The following is a 21,619-nucleotide window of genomic DNA, read 5'->3' as shown; positions in this document are numbered from 1 at the left end:
ATTGCATTAGGGTGCAGGAACTTATGGTGCAGATGCTCAAGGCACAGAAACGTCACACCTGGACAGGAGTCAGGGGTGAAGGGGGAAGGCCCCCAGGCAGGCTCACAACAGCATCACCACCCGTCCCTGCTGAAGCAGCGTAATTGGGGTTCTAGCCACCACGTCTACTCTTAGCTTCCAAGAGAAAGGGCCCGCGGGGGAGCCATGAGTGAGCCTCCCTCTTTCCGCAGCCCCAAGGAACACACTACAGAGCACCCCTGTGCCTTTGGATTGTTTTAAGCTAGAGTTTAGTGGTGGCTCCTCTGGGGACTAGGAGGGAGCAGGGATGTAGCTGGCGCCAGGGGTGGGGAGGCGAGGCTGACCACAAGGGCTTCTTTGGCCTAAGTGGCGAATCTGCAAGTTGAACAGGATTTAGAAGCTGAGAGGGAGGCTCTTAGAGAGAGCGGGTGCACAGGCTGTGTGTGTGAGCTCGCACACCACCGCCCATGTGAACGTATGCTCCTGCTCGCTCACTCACTCATGCACATCTGTGTAAGAGAGGCTTTGGGGGGCAGCCTGGGTGGCTCAGCGGTTTAGTGCCACCTTCAGCCCAGGGCCTGACCCTGGAGATTGAGTCCCACGTTGGGCTCCCTGCATGGAGCCTGCTTCTCACTCTGCCTGTGTCTCTGCCTCTCTCTCTCTCTTTCTCTCTCTCTGTGTGTGTGTCTCTCATGAATAAATAAAATCTTTAAAAAAAAAAAGAGAGAGGCTGTGGGGTTATTAGGTAAGGACATGGTACAGGAAGAGTTCCGTCTTCCTTCTGCCCACCTGCCTCTCTACCTCACCCAGGGCTGCTGTTGACCCTGGGTGGGCAAGCAGGTGCTGCAGGTCTACCGCAGGGGTTCTCAAACGTGAGCATCCATCAGAATCACATGGTGGGTGCCTGCTAATGGTTCCCCGGACCCCATGGATTTCAGGTGCAGCTGCTGCTGCCAGCGGTGCAGGCCACACGGGAGAACCGCTGCTCGGGAAGGATCGGGAGGGAGGACACAGATGGAAGCCCTGTCTCTGGCCCTACCCTCACCTACCACCCGGCACCCAGGAGCATGGGCGGTGATGAAGAAGGCGGGGCCTGGGACCTTCACAACAGCAGAGCTGTCCTCCACCGCCACCCCCTTCTGGACGCCACCACAGCAGCAATCTGTGCAAACAGCGCTGTGTGCAGTGGAAGCGACCAGAGCGCAGGGGGCCTGGGACAGGAGAGCCCTCCTGGGGAAGCTCTGACCCCACTGCTGGCTACATGTTTTACATCCTTTCCTCCAAAGCAGCTCTTGCGTGATCTTGAGAAAGTACCTCAGGGACTGGAAACACCTCTGTTTTAGCACTGCCATGGGGACAAAACTGATGAGATTGGCCCTGCGAATACGTGGGTGGCCCTGTCCCCAGCTGCTAGAATTGCTCAGCAAGGGGGAGGGCATAATCCTGAGTTGAGAGGACAAGGAGGACCAGGCCGCTTAGGCTGCTCCTCACCAGGGAGGATCTGAGGGGCTTGTCGGGGTCTGGTGAGAAATGGTAGACTGTGGACACCCGGCTGGGCCATAGCTCAACAACATGAGGTCACACTGGAGTCTTTAGAAAATGGGGACACTTGCACAGAAACATGCTTTAGAAGAGAGATAATGGAGATAGACCCAGGAGAACGGCACGTGACAATGAAGGCACTGAGGAGCGGCAAAGACCACCAGCACGCCACCAGAAGCTAGGAGAAGGGCCTGGGATAGATTCGACCTCCAGGCTCCCAGAAGAACCAGCCCTGCTGACATCCTGATCTCCAGCTCTAGCCCCCAGAACATCAGGACAATGCAGTTAAGAGCATTTAAGTGCTACAGTGTGGGGTCCTTTGTTATGCAGCCCTTGCAAACCGATACACGATACATGATACAGGGCTGGGGCTGGGCACAGGCCACCCTGTGTCCCTGCAGTAGTTGGGAACTCCCTCAGGATCTCTCTGGCAGCAGCAGGATCGCATCCATTTCAGAAACTCTCCCAGCCAACCTAGCTAATTGCTTGGGCCTCCAGTCACGCGGAGTAAGAATCCTACAGAGAGAGGGCACAGCCCAGGCAGCCAGCTACCTCTGGCCGAGTTCTTTCCCCTGGGTTCCTTCAGCGCATCAGCGTGTGGGAACATGCTCGGATAAGTGGCTAGGGTTTTAAAGCACACACAGACATGTGCACACGGGTCTCACCACATTCATCAGGTTCTCATGATCCCCGCTATGCTGCCTCGGCTTCTTTTCTCTGAAATGGAAAAAGGAAACATTGCTGTAATATCAAACATGCCGTCGCAAATCAAACATACACTCCCCTTTCTATCCTAATATTTATCGGCGCTTAAATCTCCCTTTTAAGATCCCGGTTTATTTTGCCAAGGAAGCAGAAGCTGGACAGTGACTCCCATAGCTCTTTTGCAGGTGTCAGGGTCTGAAGGGGTCAAGTCACAGCATGAGACCGGTCGCTTCTCTGGCTCTCCCCTTTCTCCCAGAGTAGAAAATACAAGTTTACAACAAAAGGACTGGGAGGCACGTTCCTGAGTAGAAACTGTTCATACCTAGAATACTAGAAAAGGATTTTGCCTTTTTTTTTTTTTTTAAAGGAAATCCAGACAATTCTCAATTCTTCATCTGTCTTAACTCAGAATCTTTGCAACGTTGACTGCACCCTGCAACGGGACTGGGAAAATAATGAAAGAAAATACAAATTTTGGCACGTCGGGAAGGATACATGCTCTCAGGATGAGTCATATGTACTTCCAGTCTATGGAAAAGTCCATCGAATAAAAATAGAATTTATTTTTACTCTGGACAGTCTAAAGAAAGCCATCAGTACTAGAGAACACATTTCCCTTATACATACAAAGCAACAGTGACACCCAGTGGGAGTGAAAATAATTACAGGCAGGCCCTCGCAAGTCCAAGGGAGCAAACACTGCCTGCTGGCCATCTTCTGCTCAGACTCAGAACCCGGCTGTAGAGCCCCAGGTCTAAACTGGGAAGGGAAAAAAAAAATTTTTTTAAATAAAAAAAAATAATAAACTGGGAAGGGATTAGAAGGTCACTTGGTTCAGAGTCCATCTGTCCCCCTCCTGATGGAGACCTCAGGGTATTAGTCATCTCCAGACTTGTAAGTGACCCTCGTTGAGTCTCTCCTGAGGTCACTGAGAGGAGGGTTTAGAGGAGGGCTGACTGGTCTACACCGACCTCACAGCACCAATCCACTGGGAGGCTGCCCATGCCCCAACAGTGTTCGAACACTGGGAAATTACTCCCTGTGAGAAAGAGCTTTGCTCCTGAGCAAAGATCTCTTTTCCTGGCGGGGGGTGGGGGGGTGGGGGGGGGAGGGAGATAGAGATTTTTTTAAATTAAATTTATTTATTTATGATAGTCACACACACGCAGAGAGAGAGGCAGAGACACAGGCAGAGGGAGAAGCAAGCAGGCTCCATGCACCGGAGCCCGATATGGGATTCGATCCCGGGTCTCCAGGATCACGCCCTGGGCCAAAGGCAGGCGCCAAACCACTGCGCCACCCAGGGATCCCTAGAGATTTTTATATGAGGGAGACAGGGTGGGGGAAGAAGTAGCATAGACAAAAGACAGGATGATTATTTCTGTTCATCTCTCGCATAGGAAAATCAACCTGTTCCTTAAACTGCACTTCTAGATTACAGATCTTGAGGAAAACGATCCTTTCAACTACATAACAGCAATAATTCTCGGTAAGTCTCAAGGGGCAGCAAAAAGAGGGTCTTGAATGCGCAGCGTACTCAGATCTGTAAATGTCCACAGATGGGAAGGCGATACACACTTTAACGAGGATGTGCTCTGGAGAACGCCAGAAATCTCATTCTGGGAAGTTTCGTACGTAAGGGTTCTTCCAATCTCTCCTCGGCAATATCCGATTGAGATTTTCGTTCAAACTACTAAAAAAACATCCTGGGATGCTTTACAGTAGAGACGTTAATTTTAACACAGGGGTTTCTGGGACAACAGAAACAGGTCTACGTAGCGGGATTCCTTTTGTAACGTGCCTTCCCTGTGAGGACCCTTCTGGGTCCAGGGAAGGGGTTATTTTAGGGTTCCAGGGGATCTCACCTGTCACAACTGGAGCACAGGAAGATGAGGAAGCTGATGAGGAAGAATGTGGCCACGGTGGCCAAGCTGCCCCACAGGACGACCTGCACTTGCCCGCTGCTCAGCATGTCCTCTGAGGGTCCCATGGTGGGAGCAGGAGTGGCACAAGCAGAGGGAGCCCGTCAGTCCTTCAGAGGTGGGCACATGGGCGCGGAGTGCTGCGTCCTCCTGCAGAGAGACCACTGGGTTTTATTTTTTTTTACATTAAATTTTTTTTTTGGATTTTTAAAAATTTAAATTCAATTTGCCAACATATAGTCTAACACCTAGTGCTCATCCCATCAAGTTCCCTGCTTAGTGCCCGTCACCCAGTCACCCCCAACCCCTCCCCTTCTGCAAAACTTTGTTTCCCGGAGTCAGGAGTCTCTCATAGTTTGTCTCCCTCTCTAATTTTTCCCCACTCAGTTCCCCTCTTTTCCCCTATAATCCCTTTCACTATTTTTTATATTCCCTGAATGAGTGAAACCATATGATGATTGACCTTCTCCAATTGACTCATTTCACTCAGCATAATACCCTCCAGTTCCATCCACATTGAAGTAAATGGTGGGTATTCATCCTTTCTGATGGCTGAGGAATATTCCAGTGTATATACAGACCACATCTTCTTTATCCATTCATCTGTCGAAGGACATCATGGCTCCTTCCACAACAGTTTGGCTATAGTGGCCATTGCTGCTATGAACATGGGGGTGCAGGTATCCTGCCGTTTCACTGCATCTGTATCTTTGGGGTAAATCCCCAGCAGTGCAATTGCTGTGTCGTAGGGCAGGTCTATTTTTACCTTTTTGAGGAACCTCCACACAGTTTTCCAGAGTGGCTGCACCAGTTCACATTCCCACCAACAGTGTAAGAGGGTTCCCCTTTCTCCACATCCTCTCCAACATTTGTGGTTTCCTGCCTTGTTAATTTTCCCCATTCTCACTGGTGTGAGGGGGGATCTCATTGTAGTTTTGATTTGTATTTCCCTGATGGCCAGTGATGCCAAGCACTTTTTTCAAACAACTTCTCACATGAAGTGACACAATCTCGTAATGAGCGCATGTCAGGAGGCAGGCTTTGAGCAAAGTCGGGGCGCTGTGTGCAGGGTGTGCTGGGCTCCCCTGGACACCTGCTTCTGGGCAAGTTCCCTCAGTCATCTAGACCTTTTTTTTCCTCATCTCAAAAAGTACAGCAGGAGTGCACAAATGCCCCCAGGACAGTGTTTGAGGCAGTGGATAGCTTATTATTTTGATATGTTTGCGGGTAGATTCTTAAGGTCTTCAAAAAAAAATAAGATTGTATGTATTCCATCGCAAATAAATGCTTATTTGGATTCCCCCTGCTCCCAGGGCACTATAAAGCATTTATTGTAGCTTTCACAAAAATGCAGTTCACATCTCCTCCCTACCCACATCTCCCTAGATCCCAAACCTGCTTTTCTTTGAGAAAGCTGAAGGCCAGTACAATTAATGGAAGAGAATGTCTTTATCTTCACCTTCGTAACTGTTACCTGTTGTATATTACTATTTTCAGGGCCAGCTTTCACTGAGCTTCTGTGAGTGCTCAGGAAGTACATTTTCGTTCGTTCTTCTTCTTCTTCTTTTTTTTTAAAGATTTTATTTATTCATGAGAGACAGAGAAAGAGGCAGAGACACAGGCAGAGGGAGAGGCAGGCTCCCTGTGGGGGAGCCCAATGTGGGACTCGATCCCAGGACTCTGGGATCACACCCTGAGCCAAAGGCAGATGCTCAACCACTGAGCCACCCAGGTGCCCCAGGAAGTACATTTTCAAATGAACAGATCAAAGTATGTGCTAAGAATACATACTTCGCCAGCAGTAAATAGGACCTATTTATAAACCACTACAAGTGAAGCATGAGAGCTGTACTTCGCACATCTTAGTACCTGGCATGTCCTGGGACTCTTGCTAAATGCTTTCTTCATTTAATTGCTGCTATCAGCCTGTGAAGAAGGCCCTGCTTGTCCCCATTCCTCAGACAAGAAAGTTGAGTGGCAGAGATATTAAGTTCCCCCGAGATGTCGCAGATGTTAAGTGGCAGGTGAGGATGTGAGTCCAGTCATTTCTGACTCCCAAACCTGTAGTCTTAGCCCCTAGAAGAAGCACCTTCTCAACGGGGGCGACAGCTTGCTCTGTTCCAGCTACAAATCCTCCAAATGAAAATGGTCACATGAGTTTTGTGAGATATTTTGAGTTATAGATTTGGAAAAATAGAGCAGTATATTAAAAATAAATGATCATCTGGGAACATACAGGCTTCCAGTTATGGAACGGATAAATAGCAGGAATAAAAGGCCCGGCTCAGGGAACACAGTCAGTCATACTGTAAGAGTATTGCATGGTGACAGATGGGAGCCACCCAGTGCGTGAGCAGAGCATGACATATAGAGAAACTGGACACCTGAAACTAATGTAACATTGTGTCAACTATAGTCAAAAAGTTTTTATTTTTTTATTTTTTATTTATTTTTTTAAAGTTTTGTTTTAAATTAACAATTATCTCTTGCCAGAGAGGCCTTGCTTAAAGAACATCTGCTTTGTTCAATTTTAGAATATTCTAACTTAAAAGGAACAGTCTTAATCTCAAGTTTCGCGAATAAAGTAAGCGAATTACTGTCTTAATCAGAGCTCAAAAATTTTTTTTTCTTGCAAAAGACCATCCACAGTTATGCTTTCAATATGCTCCACTGAAAGTGCTCTAAGTACGTCTCGGGAGCACTGCGCTGTCTGCATCAAGCCAGCACCTGGAGGGCTTGGTGCCTAACAGGAGTGTCCCTTGAAAGGGCTTGGAGAATAAGAGCCACCTCGGCAAAGGCAGTGCAACTGGACCAAATCTCCTCCAAGTGAAACACATCGCATGTACCTGAATATTTAAGACTGAAGAACAATACAAAGCTGGAGAAAAGGAAACTTTTACCTAGAGTGTATTCAGAGAGTATCCTAGGTGAAGTCCATGTTTTCCTTAGGTCCCTGAATCAACACAAACACTTCCTAATGCTCTGTAAATATATAAGCGTACAGTCTCCTGGGTAATACTGAACACCTTTCTTCCCATGCTGGTTATATATTATGCCTGCAAACAATACACGCATACGCATACCGTAATGGATGGTCAAATTGCTTCGGTTGTTTGCCCCCGGACAGCTATAACTGAATGAAAATAACCACCACTTCTCTTCTGGTTTGCTGAAGCAATGAATAATTCACTTTAAATTTAGACTACAAATTGGCCCCACCATCAGTTACTAAAATATATTCAAGCAAGCACATAAATCACGGCGACCTATGAATATATATGAAATAAATTTTTTTTAATATACAGGCCCAAAGCATAACACATTTTAGGAAACACAAACAAAAGAGATCTGTCGTGCAGGCATTTGAGCGTTCCCTCCTTTGTTCACTCATTCACTCAGACAACAGATTTAATCAATGTCTATTTATAAAGTGCCAGATTCCTAGAAAATAGTTTGCTGTGTGAATTATTCAAAAGCCAGATATCCATCCAGCAAACGGGTGTGCAATCTGTAGGACCTTTCTCTTTCTGCACACGTTTCTCGTCTTCTCTCTCTCTCTCTCTCTCTCTCCTCTCAACGGGGAAGGCCAGTAGAATACAATGAAGTAGGTGGGGTGCCCAGCCTATCGGAACAGTGTAGGGAAAAAGAGGATGATATCAGATTATTACGAGCTACTGAATGAAAGATGTACCTCAGGGAAAATGTGTCAAAGCTCCAGGCTTCCTCGCACTTCAACTAAGATTTGTTGAAAAGCTACTAAAAGAACTACTTTTTCCTGGACAAGAATCTCACAAGGGAAAGAATGACTGTCATCGTGTTTCTGAGTCACACTGCGACCCCTAAGGACAAGGGCTCCTGTTGTTTGGGCAGCTTCCACCTGTCTGAAGCCTCTGGTGGAACTCTTCGGGAGGACCAGGTCACAGCAGTGGTGGGCAGCACACAAGAGCAGCCACCCCTTTAGGGGCCTGGTGGAGGGCAAGGCTTTACACACATATGACCTTCGGACCCTCACAGCAGATCTGAGGGGGTTGGGGGGTGTTATTCCTATGCTACAGAAAGCCTGCGCCAATTCTTCTTCTCTCTTGTTCTCTTCCCTTTTCTGTTTCCAAATGCTCTTGCCCATTCCTTCTGTGGTCATCTCCTTCCATTTTGGGGTCTTATCTACAGTTAAGATAGATAACTGTGTGCTGTAGATGGGCTGCCCCCCAAGGATGCAGATGCACATAGACTTCCATGTTCTCTTTTCTTGGTGGGGTTGAGAGTATGGGCCTTGTGTAGGCCCACAAGACTAGACCTCATGCACTTGTTTCATTGAGGTTAAACGCCATGCTCGGGGCTCAATTTAGTTTGTTCTGAGCAGTGAGGGGATCGGATCGGTGTCTCCCTGTGGCTGGAAGGTTTCTCTCAGGACTAGCAATAACAGGTCAGAATAGGAGGACAAAAAGCACAGTGTTTGGGAAATAAAAAGTCATCCTGAAAAGGAAGGGTTCCTGCCACAATGACAACATCTGCCAGACCAAACACTGTGCCCCTCTACCAACCAAGTTCCACATGGAGAAGATAATCTAAGGTTCCAAAGTCTGTGATACTGTTACTGGTCCTCAGGACCACCTTATTTTCCGTGAATGCGTATATCGAGTATGGTTATTTTCTGAGTTTTCAGAATGAATCCAAAGCAGTAGGACAATCTGGACACCATGAAAAATTTGGAGCGATCTCTCATTATTTTTTCATGGAGACATTTAAGCCTTTTTCTTTCAATCCTATTCTTACCTGACTCAATAACATTGTGTTCAACTGTGGAATATTATTCCTTCAAAACTTAAAAAATATTTCATTGCCAGACCACATGAGTAAATTATTCTCTGAGTTAACTCAACAGAGGGAAAAGGAACACCATTCCCTGTACCTCAAAGAACATTATGGCACCCCAATGCCCACTAAGATGAGTTGCAGAAGATCATCATATTCCTGAAAGATTAATAGTTGTGTATCAATTATTTTTGTTTTAAAATAGACCTCATTATTGGCTGCAGTGATGTACATTCACGGCTGAGACTGTCCCTTAATACAAGTGTGTGATATTGTAAAATAGGCAATGGTATACCATCCCCCCACCCCCACTGCTTTAATATAATTCAGTCTACTGTGGGAACTTGTCATTTGGCCTGAGAAAGGTCAGTACTTGAGGTTAATAGAATTTCCGCTGGGGATCCTCTGAAAGGATCTGAAAAGTTGGTCTGAATAATAATTTTGGACATAATTATTTTGCTCCATAATCTCTTATCCTTTTATATCCATTCATGTTTTTAACCAGTATGTGATTCAATCCGAAAAAACGGATTTTTACTTTAAAAGCAGGTGTCGGGATGCCTGGCTGGCTTAGTGGTTGGGCGCCTGCCTTCGGTTCAGGTCATGATCCTGGGATCTGGGATCGAGTTCCGCATTGGGCTCCCTGCGGGGAGCCTGCTTCTCCCTCTGCCTGCATCTCTGCCTCTGTCTCATGAATAAATAAATAAATCTTAAAAAAAAAAAAAAGCAGCAGGTGTCACTATTAGCCACAAGGTGGCGGTATGACCCTATTCTAGGCCCCAATCATCAGCCTCCTCAAAGACCCTCATTCTGGCTGTTTGTGCCTTGTGTTAGGTAGGTATTTTGTCTTCATTAGCTAGACTCTCGGCCCCCAGAATCAATTCCAAAAGAAAAGAAGAAAAAAAAAAACCCGAGATGAAATTAATGAAAGGTGATGACCAAATGACAGCCTTTGGGGTTTTTTAAAATAACACTCTTAACAGGTAGGTGCTCTCCATCACAGTAAATTGTGTAAGTAACAGTTTGGTAGAGTTGGGGGATAGCCAGTGAGATTAGGATAGACAGAGGCAGACACCTGAATTCCTCTGAAGCAGGCTTAGGTTGGTAATGATAGTCATTACCATTTTATAGCTGTCCTACTCAACTCATAATTAAGCATGACAGTCACCACCTCCACTCGTGACCCCTCACTGACAGGCAAAATAAGGAGGGCAGGACCCAACCCCATGGGAATCCCTCCTTCCTGGTCACTACCAGGTGTGGGAACCATGACTTTACGAGCTACAGAACAAACAAATTTAACGATGGCCGATGGCCGAGGAGCCTGTTTCTCTGCTGGGCTCCTGTCCTATGAGGTGCATGGGCAAATGTACAGGCTAAGGTTCGATAAACCCCTCAAAAGAATTCTCAAGTCCCCTGAAAGAGTTTTTGGCTCAAGTATCAAGGACTTAAATTCAAGGAAATTTCTCCTCAGATTAAAGAGAACCCTGAAAAAGGCAAGCCTGCTATGCTGGACTCTGGATGGGCGTGCACCAGGCTTGCGCCAAGCACGGGGAGCCACTTACACGAATGTTTGCCATCCATTTGCTAAGGCACAAAGGTTCTCTGCCAAATAAGGTCATCCCAAAGATGGCCCTATTGCCTTTTTTTTTTCTTGGGGTTGGGGTTGGGGAAAATACACCCAAAGAGCAGAAGGTGGTGAAGGACTCCAAGGTAAGATTTTCTTGTTTCCAGTTTCTTGAACTATAAATTTTAAACCATCGCTATGGAGCAATGACTTCACATTTCTTTCTGCGGCAGCTGAAGAGAAGCACACCACCTATGAGCACAAGAGAAAGGAACCTGGAACTCTTTAACGTCACTAACTGACCCTGTTTATCAAGGGCTGCTGCTGAAGGCAGAAAGCCAGGCATTCATTCTAAGAGCCAGTTATAAATCCTTAAGGCCATCTGTCAGTGTAACCTGATTACTTTTTGTATGTACCAAATGTATTGATCCACACGGGAAACGGGAAAGCTGGTCCTTTCAGGGGGAGGGGTCTTGCCTGTCTTCAAAAGTACATTAAACTTACATTACAGAAATCATATAGTTTGTTGCTTATAAAAGCCCCATCGCCATTTTGGTTTTTTGTCTTTAGAAAAGCCAAGAGGTAAGAGACTTTGATGGGTAAGGAATAACTTCTAAGGTTGCTTTTGCTCCTATCCTGACTTGAAGACTAATTTGCAAGGTTAATTTTTTATTTTGTTCAGGATTTTATTTATTTAGTTAGAGCAATGGAGAGGGGGAGAGGAGGGAGGGGCAGAGGGGGAAGGAGAGGGAAACTCTCAAGCAGACTCCATGCTGATCATGACCTGAGCTGAAACCAAGAGTCAGATGCTCAACTGACTGAGGAGCCACCCAGGCGCCCCTCATTTTTTAATTTTTTAATGGTGAATCTCAAGAGAGAGGGAGGGAGGGAGGGAGGAAGGGAGGGAGGGAGGGAGAGGGAAAGAGAGAGATACTGACCGATTTGTAGAGACCAGGTGAGGTTCACAGGTAAAAGGGTTTCATTTTGCATAAGCAAGTCTTCATGGAAAGTGTGCCATTTGGGCTCTGTGGTCTATCTCTTGGGTCTTGCATGTTTGCTCATCTGATCTAACTTTAAAGTTCCTTGAGGGTGGAGACCTGTCCACCTCATTTTCCACCCTAGTCTCAGCATCTACATAAATTGGAAAATAGGAGGCAATGAAGAAGTTTTTTTACTACACACTTATTTCTGTAGGAAAACCGAGGAGTAAATTCCCGAGCGGACTCTCAAAATGCAAGTTTAATAATTTATAAGGTAAGGGAGAGAAGGAGAATAAAAGAGATGAGCACATCAAGCAAATAATTAAAAAATAAGCCAAGTATGTCTTAAGGCAATACCTTAACTCCGGAATAAACACAGCCACCTGGCTTCTTTGTACTGTCACCGAAGCAGCCGTCTCTTGAGAACAGGCACAGCGGTGGAAATGTGGGTGTCTGCGTACATGGATCCTCACCAAGTGTAGCAAGCCTCTCAGCCCGGCGGGGGGATCCCACGGGGTCCCCGAGCTTGGTGTTCCTCTGACCCCTTCCCAGCAAGGGCTTTTCATGCCCTCCTGTCTCTTCCCTCCCTCAAAAGGCGCTGGGGCTTACCTGTCTCAAGGGAAAGAGGAGCCTTCACTATTCTTGGCTCTCCTTCCCACGGTTTTCATCTGATGAAAGCCTAACTACTCTTTAGATCTCAGTTTAAATGTCACTTCCTTGGAGCAACGTTCCTGATGCTGCACTTCAATCCCCTCCCCCTACACACACACACACATACACATACATACACACACATACACATACATACACACACACACACACACACACTTTAGTTTGGGCCTGTTTTGTAAAAGCTTGTAAAGCTTTTCCCTTCATGGCACTATTCAGAATTGAAATGATGAAGCTCTTTGCTGTCTCGTCTGCTGGTCTAAGTTCCAGAAGGGAGCACTGTGAACAGACCTATCTGGTTCACAGCTGCAACTCCAGTGTGCGGCACACACTAGGCACTTAATAAATACCCTGAATGAATGAACAGTTGAGTGAACTAATAGATCAGAGGAGAAAAAGCACCCAAGAGGAGGTGAGTATTGACCAGGCCTTCAGAGACAGTAAGGATTAGAAGAAACTGCTCTCTCAGTCTTCTCAAATGGTGTTGAAATTGCACGGGGATGTGAGGAGTTTTTTTGTTTGTTTGTTTGTTTAAGATTTATTTATTTATTTATGATAGAGACAGATATATATATATATATATATATATATATATATATAGAGAGAGAGAGAGAGAGAGAGAGAGAGAGAGGCAGAAACACAGGAGGAGGGAGAAGCAGGCTCCATGCCAGGAGCCCAACATGGGACTTGCTCCCGGGACTCCAGGATCGTGCCCTGGGCCAAAGGCAGGTGCTAAACCGCTGAGCCACCCAGGGATCCCGCATTGAGGAGTTCTAAGTCTGCTTGTCAGACTACCTGACAGATAGATTTCCATTGCGCTGCCTTCGTCCCTCCTATGATCACCTTGACTCTACCCACGTAGAGACCTGCCACATATCAGTGTTGACTCAAAGGCTTGAAATCAAAGACACTGAAAAAGCCTAAGTGAGTATATGCTATGTGCCGGCCACTTTTCTGCACATTACAATTTTTTCATCCTTCTTGGTGCTCTGGCGTAGATGCCACTGTATCTATTTATGGTTGAGGACACCGAAGCTCGTAGGTAAGTGCCATGTCTAGGGTCACACAGCCATAGGTTTCCTGACTCAGTATCCCTGGCTCTTTCTACTACAGCGTTATGCCCCACAATGTGTTCTCGGGGAGTGGGCGGTGGCCAGCCCCATGCTGTTCACAATGCCCAGGTGTCCGCCTGTCTGGGACATAGGAGCCCCATTCTTCTTCTTGGCCATTTTAACTTCCCTCTATCATGACTAGAGGGAAGAATGCTCACTCTCTTCTGGTTTGCTCACTGCTCATTCCCAGCTGTGCATTCATCACGTGTCCTCCTTCCAAGGAATCTAGAAGACTATCTGGCCCTTGCCCCGATGACTTTGCTGGAATCCTGTGAGGATTTGGTGTTTGCACAAAGGTCAGTTTACCAAGACCAAGACTTCACAGTCCCCCGCAGTTAAGCATTATTTGCATTGTTTTTATTTGACTTCTTAGGCACAGGTTTCAGCCAGGTTCCTTTTCCTAAAAGATGTAACCAAAAACAACCTAAGTTTCTTTGCTGAGAGGTTCCGAAATTTCCTGCTCGACCTAAATGCCTCTCAAATCCTCCATTCATGGCTGGTGATATTTAAATGATGAGATGTATCTTAAGAGCTGGTTGGACTGTGGGTGGACCCCTAATTACAAATGCTGCAGGGTCCACACGTACCAATTAGCTTGTACCAAGCCCTCACCCTAACCATGCTCTCCCATTGAGACTGCACATCAAAGGGTGCTTCCTCTGGGAAAGGGGAACCCTCAAGATGGAAGAAGAGGTGCAATTTAAGAGTAGATGGCAATGTAAGTCACGTGCCAGAGGAATCCCATTTTACAGCAGTGGGTTCATCATGAGCTAGAGCAGAGTTAGATTAAGCAGTCAGCTGTCTCTACTGCACGCCAGTCTGATGCATTTCTGCATCCTCCGGGAAGGGCGACTGACTCTGGAGTTAATGTGTTCCGTGGGTGCGGGGAGAACGTGGCTCAACATGCCACCTAGTGCCTGGTGCACCACGGCCATCTTCCTTCTCATCTTGACTGTATTTTTAGAACACTATGAATTCTTTCTATTACAGAATCAGCAGAGAAAATGCTTTTTATTGACTCCTAAAAAACACAATCAGAATCTTCAAAAAAAAAAAGAGAAAAAAAAGAAAAAAGCAAAACAACACATCCCTGCAAGTTACTTGCTTCTGTTACTGGGAACTACTCAGGAGGGCTGGGACTAGTTACGTTAGAATATGTCAGAACTTGTATTTGAAAGCACAGGTTTTCAGGGCTCATCCTCAAGGCTTTCTGCCAGGAGCGGAGTACTCAAGAGCTCTAGAAAATTCCCAAGCTCCTTGCAGAGAAGTGGCAGGACAACGGTTCTAGTAGAACAGAGCTTCTCAAAGGGTGGGACTGACCAGAAACCTCAGTGTCTTCTGGGGACTTGTTAAAAATATAGACTTCTGGGCTTCCCTGAGGCTTATGAATCAGAAAGTTTGGGGTGGGGCCCATAAATCTCTATCTTTTTAAAGATTTTATTTATTTATTAGAGAGACAGAGAGAGAAAACGCAAGTGGGTGAGGGAGAAAGAGAAGCTGACTCTTCAGGGTTTGATCTCAAGACCCTGAGATCATGATCTGAGCCAAAATCAAGAGTTGGAAGCTCAACCAACTGAGCCACCCAGGTGTTCCCCATAATCTTTTAATAAGCCCCCTAGGTGACTGTGATGCAGGCTGAAATTTGAGAAGACTATTCTAGAACAGACTTTTATATACCTATAGATCACCTAGGGATCTTGTTAAGGCACAGATTCTGAATTCTGTGTTTCTAACTGGTTCCCAGGTGAGGTCTAGGCTGCTGGCCTGAGGACTACATTTGGAGTAGTACTCAGGTACATGATCATCTTCATTCCAACTAGGGTTGCAGGGTCATCCAGCCAGATCCTTAGTGAAGGTTGGTCTTCATCTCATTCAAAGTCATGTGAAGATGAAATCAGAGCTCCTGTGTCTTAGGACTTTCTTGGTTACCATACGAGTACTCCAGTAAAAGGCAGTTCCTGACTAATCCAGAGTCCCATAAAATGCCAGTGAGTAGACATGTCATTGTCTGTTCTTTTCCACCATATGTTCAACCAAACCAAAACCTCCCATGCCTCTATTTCTCCTGAAAAAATGAGGTTATTTATAAGGTTTCTTTCCAGCTCTACCATTTTATGAAAGTAGCCAGAAATTCCTCAGGTCTAAAATAAAACTTCAGGGCTTTCCACCCAAAGGGAAATATCGACCCAGCAAGAACATGAAATTCTCAGTGTGATCAATAGTTTCAACTCCCCAGAAAGCATAGTCTTAGTCATTCCCAGGTAAACCTGACAAGGCTGTAGCAGTTATAGGAACATCAGGAGGAAAAATCACAAGCAGCCTTTTCAGTCAGTGTCCAGTGCCAGGAATCAATCCCGACAGCCCCTGCAAAACATCAACTGCTCTTCTGGCAAGCCCACCACTGGACATTGGCAGCAGAGCTAAATTTTGAGTCTGTTTTTTTCATCAGCACCTAGCTGGCATATTTACACATTTATAATTCATGTTTATAACAGCTTTTAAATAAAACACAAAGACAAAACTAAAAATATGTAGATGAGCATACACAGGTAATGGAGAGAGAAAAATGCTGCTACTGGAAACTTCTGAGGCCTTTTAAAGGTACATGCCCAAATTTAGGAAGATTTTACAGAGAAAACAAGTCTGAAAGGGATCTAATTTCCAACCTCAGTACTTGATAAGCTTGAAGAGGTTCCAAATGCAATAGAACATTCTGGAGAAGTCCTCTGTCTCTATTGTTAATGACGGTCAGCTCTTTGGGTTGGTTTCATCGGTTTCTTAACTATTATCTCTGATATTCCTCACTCTTTAACACAAAGGCACAAAGTGTATTTTATTCTGTGACACTCCGTAATTCATTAAAAAAAAAATTGTGAAATACCTGCTACGTACCAAGCACTGTTTCATCTTGAATATGAGATTACACGGGTCTGAGGCAATTATATTGCAAAATTCAATATGCAAGTGAAGAAAAATGTTTCGAATTAAGTTCCTAATACAGAGCTATAGTTTGATCAAAGATTTTTTTTTTAAGCCCATTGTTGAATTCCAAGCACGTGAAATCAGAGGGAAACAAAAAGCCACAGGCCCTTTCACTCCTACCATATTGCATTAGTCACAATAATTGTAGCCTGATTCCATCCGGCTTGATGGCAGAGGCGCAGTGGCACTGTCGCAGCTGCAGTGCCCTTGGACTGATGCTGTTTCAAGCTGAGAACTGTCCTCAATGTGTCTGGTGGACTGCAGAGCCAGCCTCTGCGTGTTGGCGGGGTGGGAAGGACCACTTCCCCGCATGTGCTCAATCACAGTCAGGGTCGGCCAGCCTCAGGGAACAGGTGAGGTTCCGAGGGCCAGGGAAGGTACCTGCAGAGCTCTGGTGCCTCCCCTAACGAGGGGGAGAAAACTACTTTCATTTTAGGGTTAAAAGAAGCTTAAAACACCAAATAGTCACGCAAGCGTTGGCACGTGTACTTAAAAATCTTACCAAGGCAGGGCAGCCCGGGTGGCTCAGCAGTTTAGAGCTGCCTTCACTCCAGGGAGTGATCCTGGAGGCCCTGGGATCGAGTCCCACATCAGCCTCCCTGCATGGAGCCTGCTTCTTCCTCTGCCCGTGTCTCTGCCTCTCTCTCCTTCTGTGTCTCTCATGAATAAATAAATAAAATCTTAAAAAAAAAATCTTACCAAGGCATAAATGGAACAGACCAGGTCACCCGGTAAGGAACAGAGAGGCAAAGGAGAAGGGTGAGAGGGGTGAGGCCAGAAGGCAGGCACTGCGTGTCTGAGGTACACGCAGGGAAGAGATGTGGGGGCCTTTCCTGTTTTGTTTTTTCCCCTCTGCTTGCCCACTTTCCCTATGGCTGGCCTTAATCCATGGTTACCTTGTGAATTTAAGAACGACATATGTATGTACCTGTCTCCATACTTCAGCACACTTATTTTCCTCTCTTCCTCTGCCCAATTTAGGGAAGGCAAAACCACAGTGATGGGGGTAGGGAAGTGGGTGTAATGGAGGGGTGATATCTTGGGAGACTCTACTCTTACACAACGTGGCCTGACATGACCAGACAGGGAACTCCACACCCAGAACCAATCATGGCCTTCGGGAGAGGGCCACGTCCACCACAGAGCTGCTCCTAGGCTAGGCAAAGGACCCTGGACTAGATATAAAAGGCAAATGGAGCGAAATATAGGGTTCTGAGAAAAGACCTGGCAGGACAGAACAGTAGCAGACTTCTGAGCAAGAGAATGTTTTCTCAGTTTTAAGGGAAGGGTATTTAGACTGTGGCCCTGCTGTATAACCAGTCCTGAGGTATTCAAGAGCCTCAGTTCAATGGCCTCCAGGCCCCCTCATCCATCGGCCTCATCAGCTGTGTAGGCTTTCCTACTCAGGCCATGGCAGAGCACGAGCATGTCCTCCAGAACTCCCTCAAGCCCTGCTTCACAACCCTCCGAGGTACTTGTTGGGGTGCTGATGTCTAAACCTGACCCTCAGATACTGATATAATAGAGCTGGAGTGGGGGCCCAAGAATATGTATTTTTAACATGCACCTTAACTGATTCTGAAGTGAGTAGTTCACTGAAAATCCTCAGCTCCGAATTTGTTACGAACGCAGTGGGAATCCCAGTGGGAATCCCAGTGAGGTGGGCATTACTCATCACGCTTTCAAAAGTTCAAAGTCCTCAGAACTGACATGGTATTTGGCCAGGGGAATCATTGTGGGAAGAATCAGGGAAGGATGAGAGGACAGGTTTTTGTAAACATGGTTTCTATAGGCTGTATTGTTTTCATCGGTTCATCCTATCAAAAGAAAAATCTAACCCCGTATTGAGTCCCAGTGTGCAAGAGGTAGTGGATTCCGGGGGAATCCATGGGGGGGATCTCCACAGGGCATCTCCCCTCCTTACAATGTCACACAGCTAATGTGATTATGAGACCTAATGAACTGAAGCTAATGTAATTTTGAAAATCTTCATAGCTAATGAAAACCACGTCTTCTCCCTCCAGATTTCCCATTTTGTCTGTTTGTAAATCATGAATAAAATGGAAGTTACAGGTTGAGGCTGTGTTTATGGAAAATCTTAGTATAACTTGAAGAGCTTTATATTTTGAGTGTTACAGTGGCTTCCAAGTTGAAGGATCACATTTGGAACTCACATTATATGCCACAGTATTAAGAAATGTGTGGGAGAGACCTAGAATATGGGTTCATGACACTGACATTTTAGACACAGCCTTTTTCCCCTGCTGACTTCAAAGCACTCCGTATGTCAAATAGTTAGTGTTGTCACTCTGCCCCAATTTCCATTTTCCCTGGAAAGCAGAGAACAAGAAAAGTCTTCAGATTGCACAGTAAGAGCTATTATCAGGGTACGGCTTTGACATTCCCCCACCCTTCACTTCTCTATGCCACGTTTTCACCCATTTAGGGGGAAGGAACATTTCAAAGGGATTAAATTGAGAGGTGGGGGAGTAATGTACAGTGGCAAGCTTCACAGGCTGGGACAGGCACATCTTAGGGATGTGTTGTGGTGAGCTCAGAAAAAAGGAGCCAGCCACATCTTCTGAGTGTCCAAGTTACTCAATTTAACTGTATTAAGAAACACAGATGTTTATGGAGTATATGGTAAAATTATTTACAACTTAAAAATGGAACATTGGAACTCAAATTTTGCACACGGAGTCAAGAATGTGAATCGTTCTTCTCTGCCACTGAGACTTTGAGTAGCTCTGTTTGTGTTAAGAGCACAGACCATACATGGGAGTGGTGCCTCCTTAGTGGTGCGGGGTATGCACCTCATGGATGTACTGGCAGCTCTGGAAACGCATACTGTGGGAAGTGTAACTGTGGGAAATGGAACTGTGGGATTTGATCTTGAGAGGGGCATTGCGTAATTATTTCTCATGCCTCTACTATAAGAAGACATTAAAATATATATATACTTACATAAGGAACAAGAAGGTATGTTTTCAGACAAAAAAGAAAACTCATAAAAAATCAAAATAGTGACTGACATCTAGTTATTGCTATTGGGAAAAAAAATCAATATCATTTCAATCTAGTGGATTAAATAATCTAAACCAAGTGACTTCATTCCAGTTCTTTCTGTAAACAATTATTTATAAGATTTCTCGGTACTAATTGTAAAACAATACATTGCCAGACCTGAAATTTAAGAAAAGGATTCAATCTCTTTCACATTACATTTCTTCCAAGTCCTTGAAATCTTTATTTTATTTCATTGGAGTATTATATCAGGAACAAGCAAATTTTAGGGACAACTGGTCTAGTAGCAGTCACCTGTGTACTGTTTCTCCTTCCTGAGAACTTGATTAAGAATAATCTCAGACATTCTGTAACGTTTACTAATCTAACCTAAGTCTTTGACTCTGTAATCAAAGGATCCAGGATCCAACTAAGACAACAAGCTATATGATTTCAGTATAGTCCCCAAACTATTAATACTCTCTCCAAGACTGTGTCATAATACTCAAATTCCAATCTTTCATATTTCCTAATAGAGTTGTGACCTGATGCTTTGCCCCCTAACCTATTACTTGGATAGGCTTTCAAATGGACTAAAGGACCAAATCCTACCCCGGCTAACTGGAATATTAATACCCTCCATATTGTAGCTGATGTGGTCCTATTGTCGTGAGCTAGGGCTACACTTAGGTAGCAGCTGAACCCAGGGACTAATGTCTCAATTAGGTGGCTAGTATAAAGTAATAGTGTAAGAAACTGTCATGATTTATCTGCATTTTTCAGTAAAACTATTAATGACATTGTTCTATTGTGTAGTACATAAAGCTTTGTGTGTGTGATAAACTCAGAGATTTTAGTATCCGGAAAAAGGTTTTTTTATCCTGATAGATCAGTTTGCCTTTTTTTTTTTAAATAACAACTCAACTGTATGTATGAAAATCATATTTCCTTTTCTCTTCCCCCTCTCATATAGCTGGCTGGAAGCTCAAAGATGTAATTATCCTCAATTACAGCAATTATCTTAGTCTAGCTCTTTCTTTTCTTTCTCTATACCAACCCCAACTGCAAGTTTTTATTTCATACATTTTGAAGAGCCTTACATAAATGTCTTTATTATAGCAATGCCAATATTTCTTAGAAGCAAATCTTAATTTCTAGATGTTGCATACATGAAGTTTTCAATTTAACTGTCATGTACTGTTTATAAATTTTTAAAGTTTTCAATGTGAAGACTAGGTTTTAGAGGAAGAGACATTTATTAAAAAGCCAAAGATAAAAGAAGGAAAAAGGAAGGAAAGAAGGAAGGAAGGAAGGAAGGACGGACGGACTTTCCCTACTAAGTTAATCTTTTGGATCATAAGTTCTAATCTTTAAGGAAATAATTTAAGAAGTATCCAGATGATATACGAGATACAAAGACTAAGATAATTAAAATCAAACCAACTTTATCCTAAAGGCTTCACAGAATTATTAAATTCCTCTGAATAAGACTAAGGTTTTCAGTCCTGGCTATACATTAGAATCACTTGGGAAACTTTTTTACAATATATGAAATGCCCAAGCCTAACTCCAGAAATTGGCTTAATTGAGTAGGGATAGGGTCCAGACACTGACATTTGTAAATATGTCCACAGAGCATCTGAATATATAGTTAGGGCCGAGAATCACTTAGCTAGACCATTCATGTTCCTAAATTTTTAACTGCTGAATGCTACTTCATCTTATTTCTTATGGTATTGAAACATGGAATCTTCAGGATGTGACCATGTAAAATAGATACAGCTCATTGTTCCTCTTCCCACATAAGTTCACACTGTTAACCACATAAATCAAGTTTTTTTGCAAACATAAATCCTCAGAGCTTGGGCCAATAGAGAGCATATATAGAGTCTATTCCAGAAGGTGGTATCTGAGCTCACAACATAAAGACTCAGATCCAGAAGACAGGGGCACTGAGCCACGTTCTCTGTCTGCTGTATTGTCCACAAATTTTTTTTTGCATTCCTCAAAAAAGTAATGGAAAAGTTGTATGGCTAAACATAATTGGTTAGATAAATTAAAACAGAATTATTTTAAAGTATATTCAAATATAAATTTCAACACAAAATACAAAAAAAATCTGGTCTGTTACTGGTTCTCACATAGCACTGGTTTTCTGTTGCATGTCAAAATTGAGCTAAAACACATTCATTATCCTCCGCTTGCAAAATGATCCATAATTCCTACAAGGTAGAGAGTGTACTGGGAATGAACACATTTTACAACAATACTTTTCATTATATTTTAGCTTTTTTTCTTCATCTTCAT

The 21,619-nt window shown here is 44.5% G+C and overlaps 1 protein-coding gene across 1 annotated transcript in view; it reads right to left on the bottom strand.

Moving 5' to 3' along the window:
- PAG1 (phosphoprotein membrane anchor with glycosphingolipid microdomains 1) overlaps positions 1-21,619 on the bottom strand; it is a 141,335-nt gene that overhangs the window by 20,701 nt on the left and 99,015 nt on the right. Inside the window, exons 4-5 of the mRNA XM_072734425.1 lie at positions 4,131-4,337; positions 2,226-2,277 (exon numbers count right to left, since the gene is read on the bottom strand). Of these exons, the coding sequence (XP_072590526.1) occupies positions 2,226-2,277; positions 4,131-4,255 (177 nt within the window). The 5' untranslated portion in view covers positions 4,256-4,337. The remainder of the gene's footprint in view (positions 1-2,225; positions 2,278-4,130; positions 4,338-21,619) is intronic.

The sequence above is a fragment of the Vulpes vulpes genome, chromosome 13, assembly GCF_048418805.1.
Source record: "Vulpes vulpes isolate BD-2025 chromosome 13, VulVul3, whole genome shotgun sequence".
Classification (NCBI taxonomy): Eukaryota; Metazoa; Chordata; class Mammalia; order Carnivora; family Canidae; genus Vulpes; species Vulpes vulpes.
This window is presented reverse-complemented; position numbering and strand designations above follow the sequence as displayed.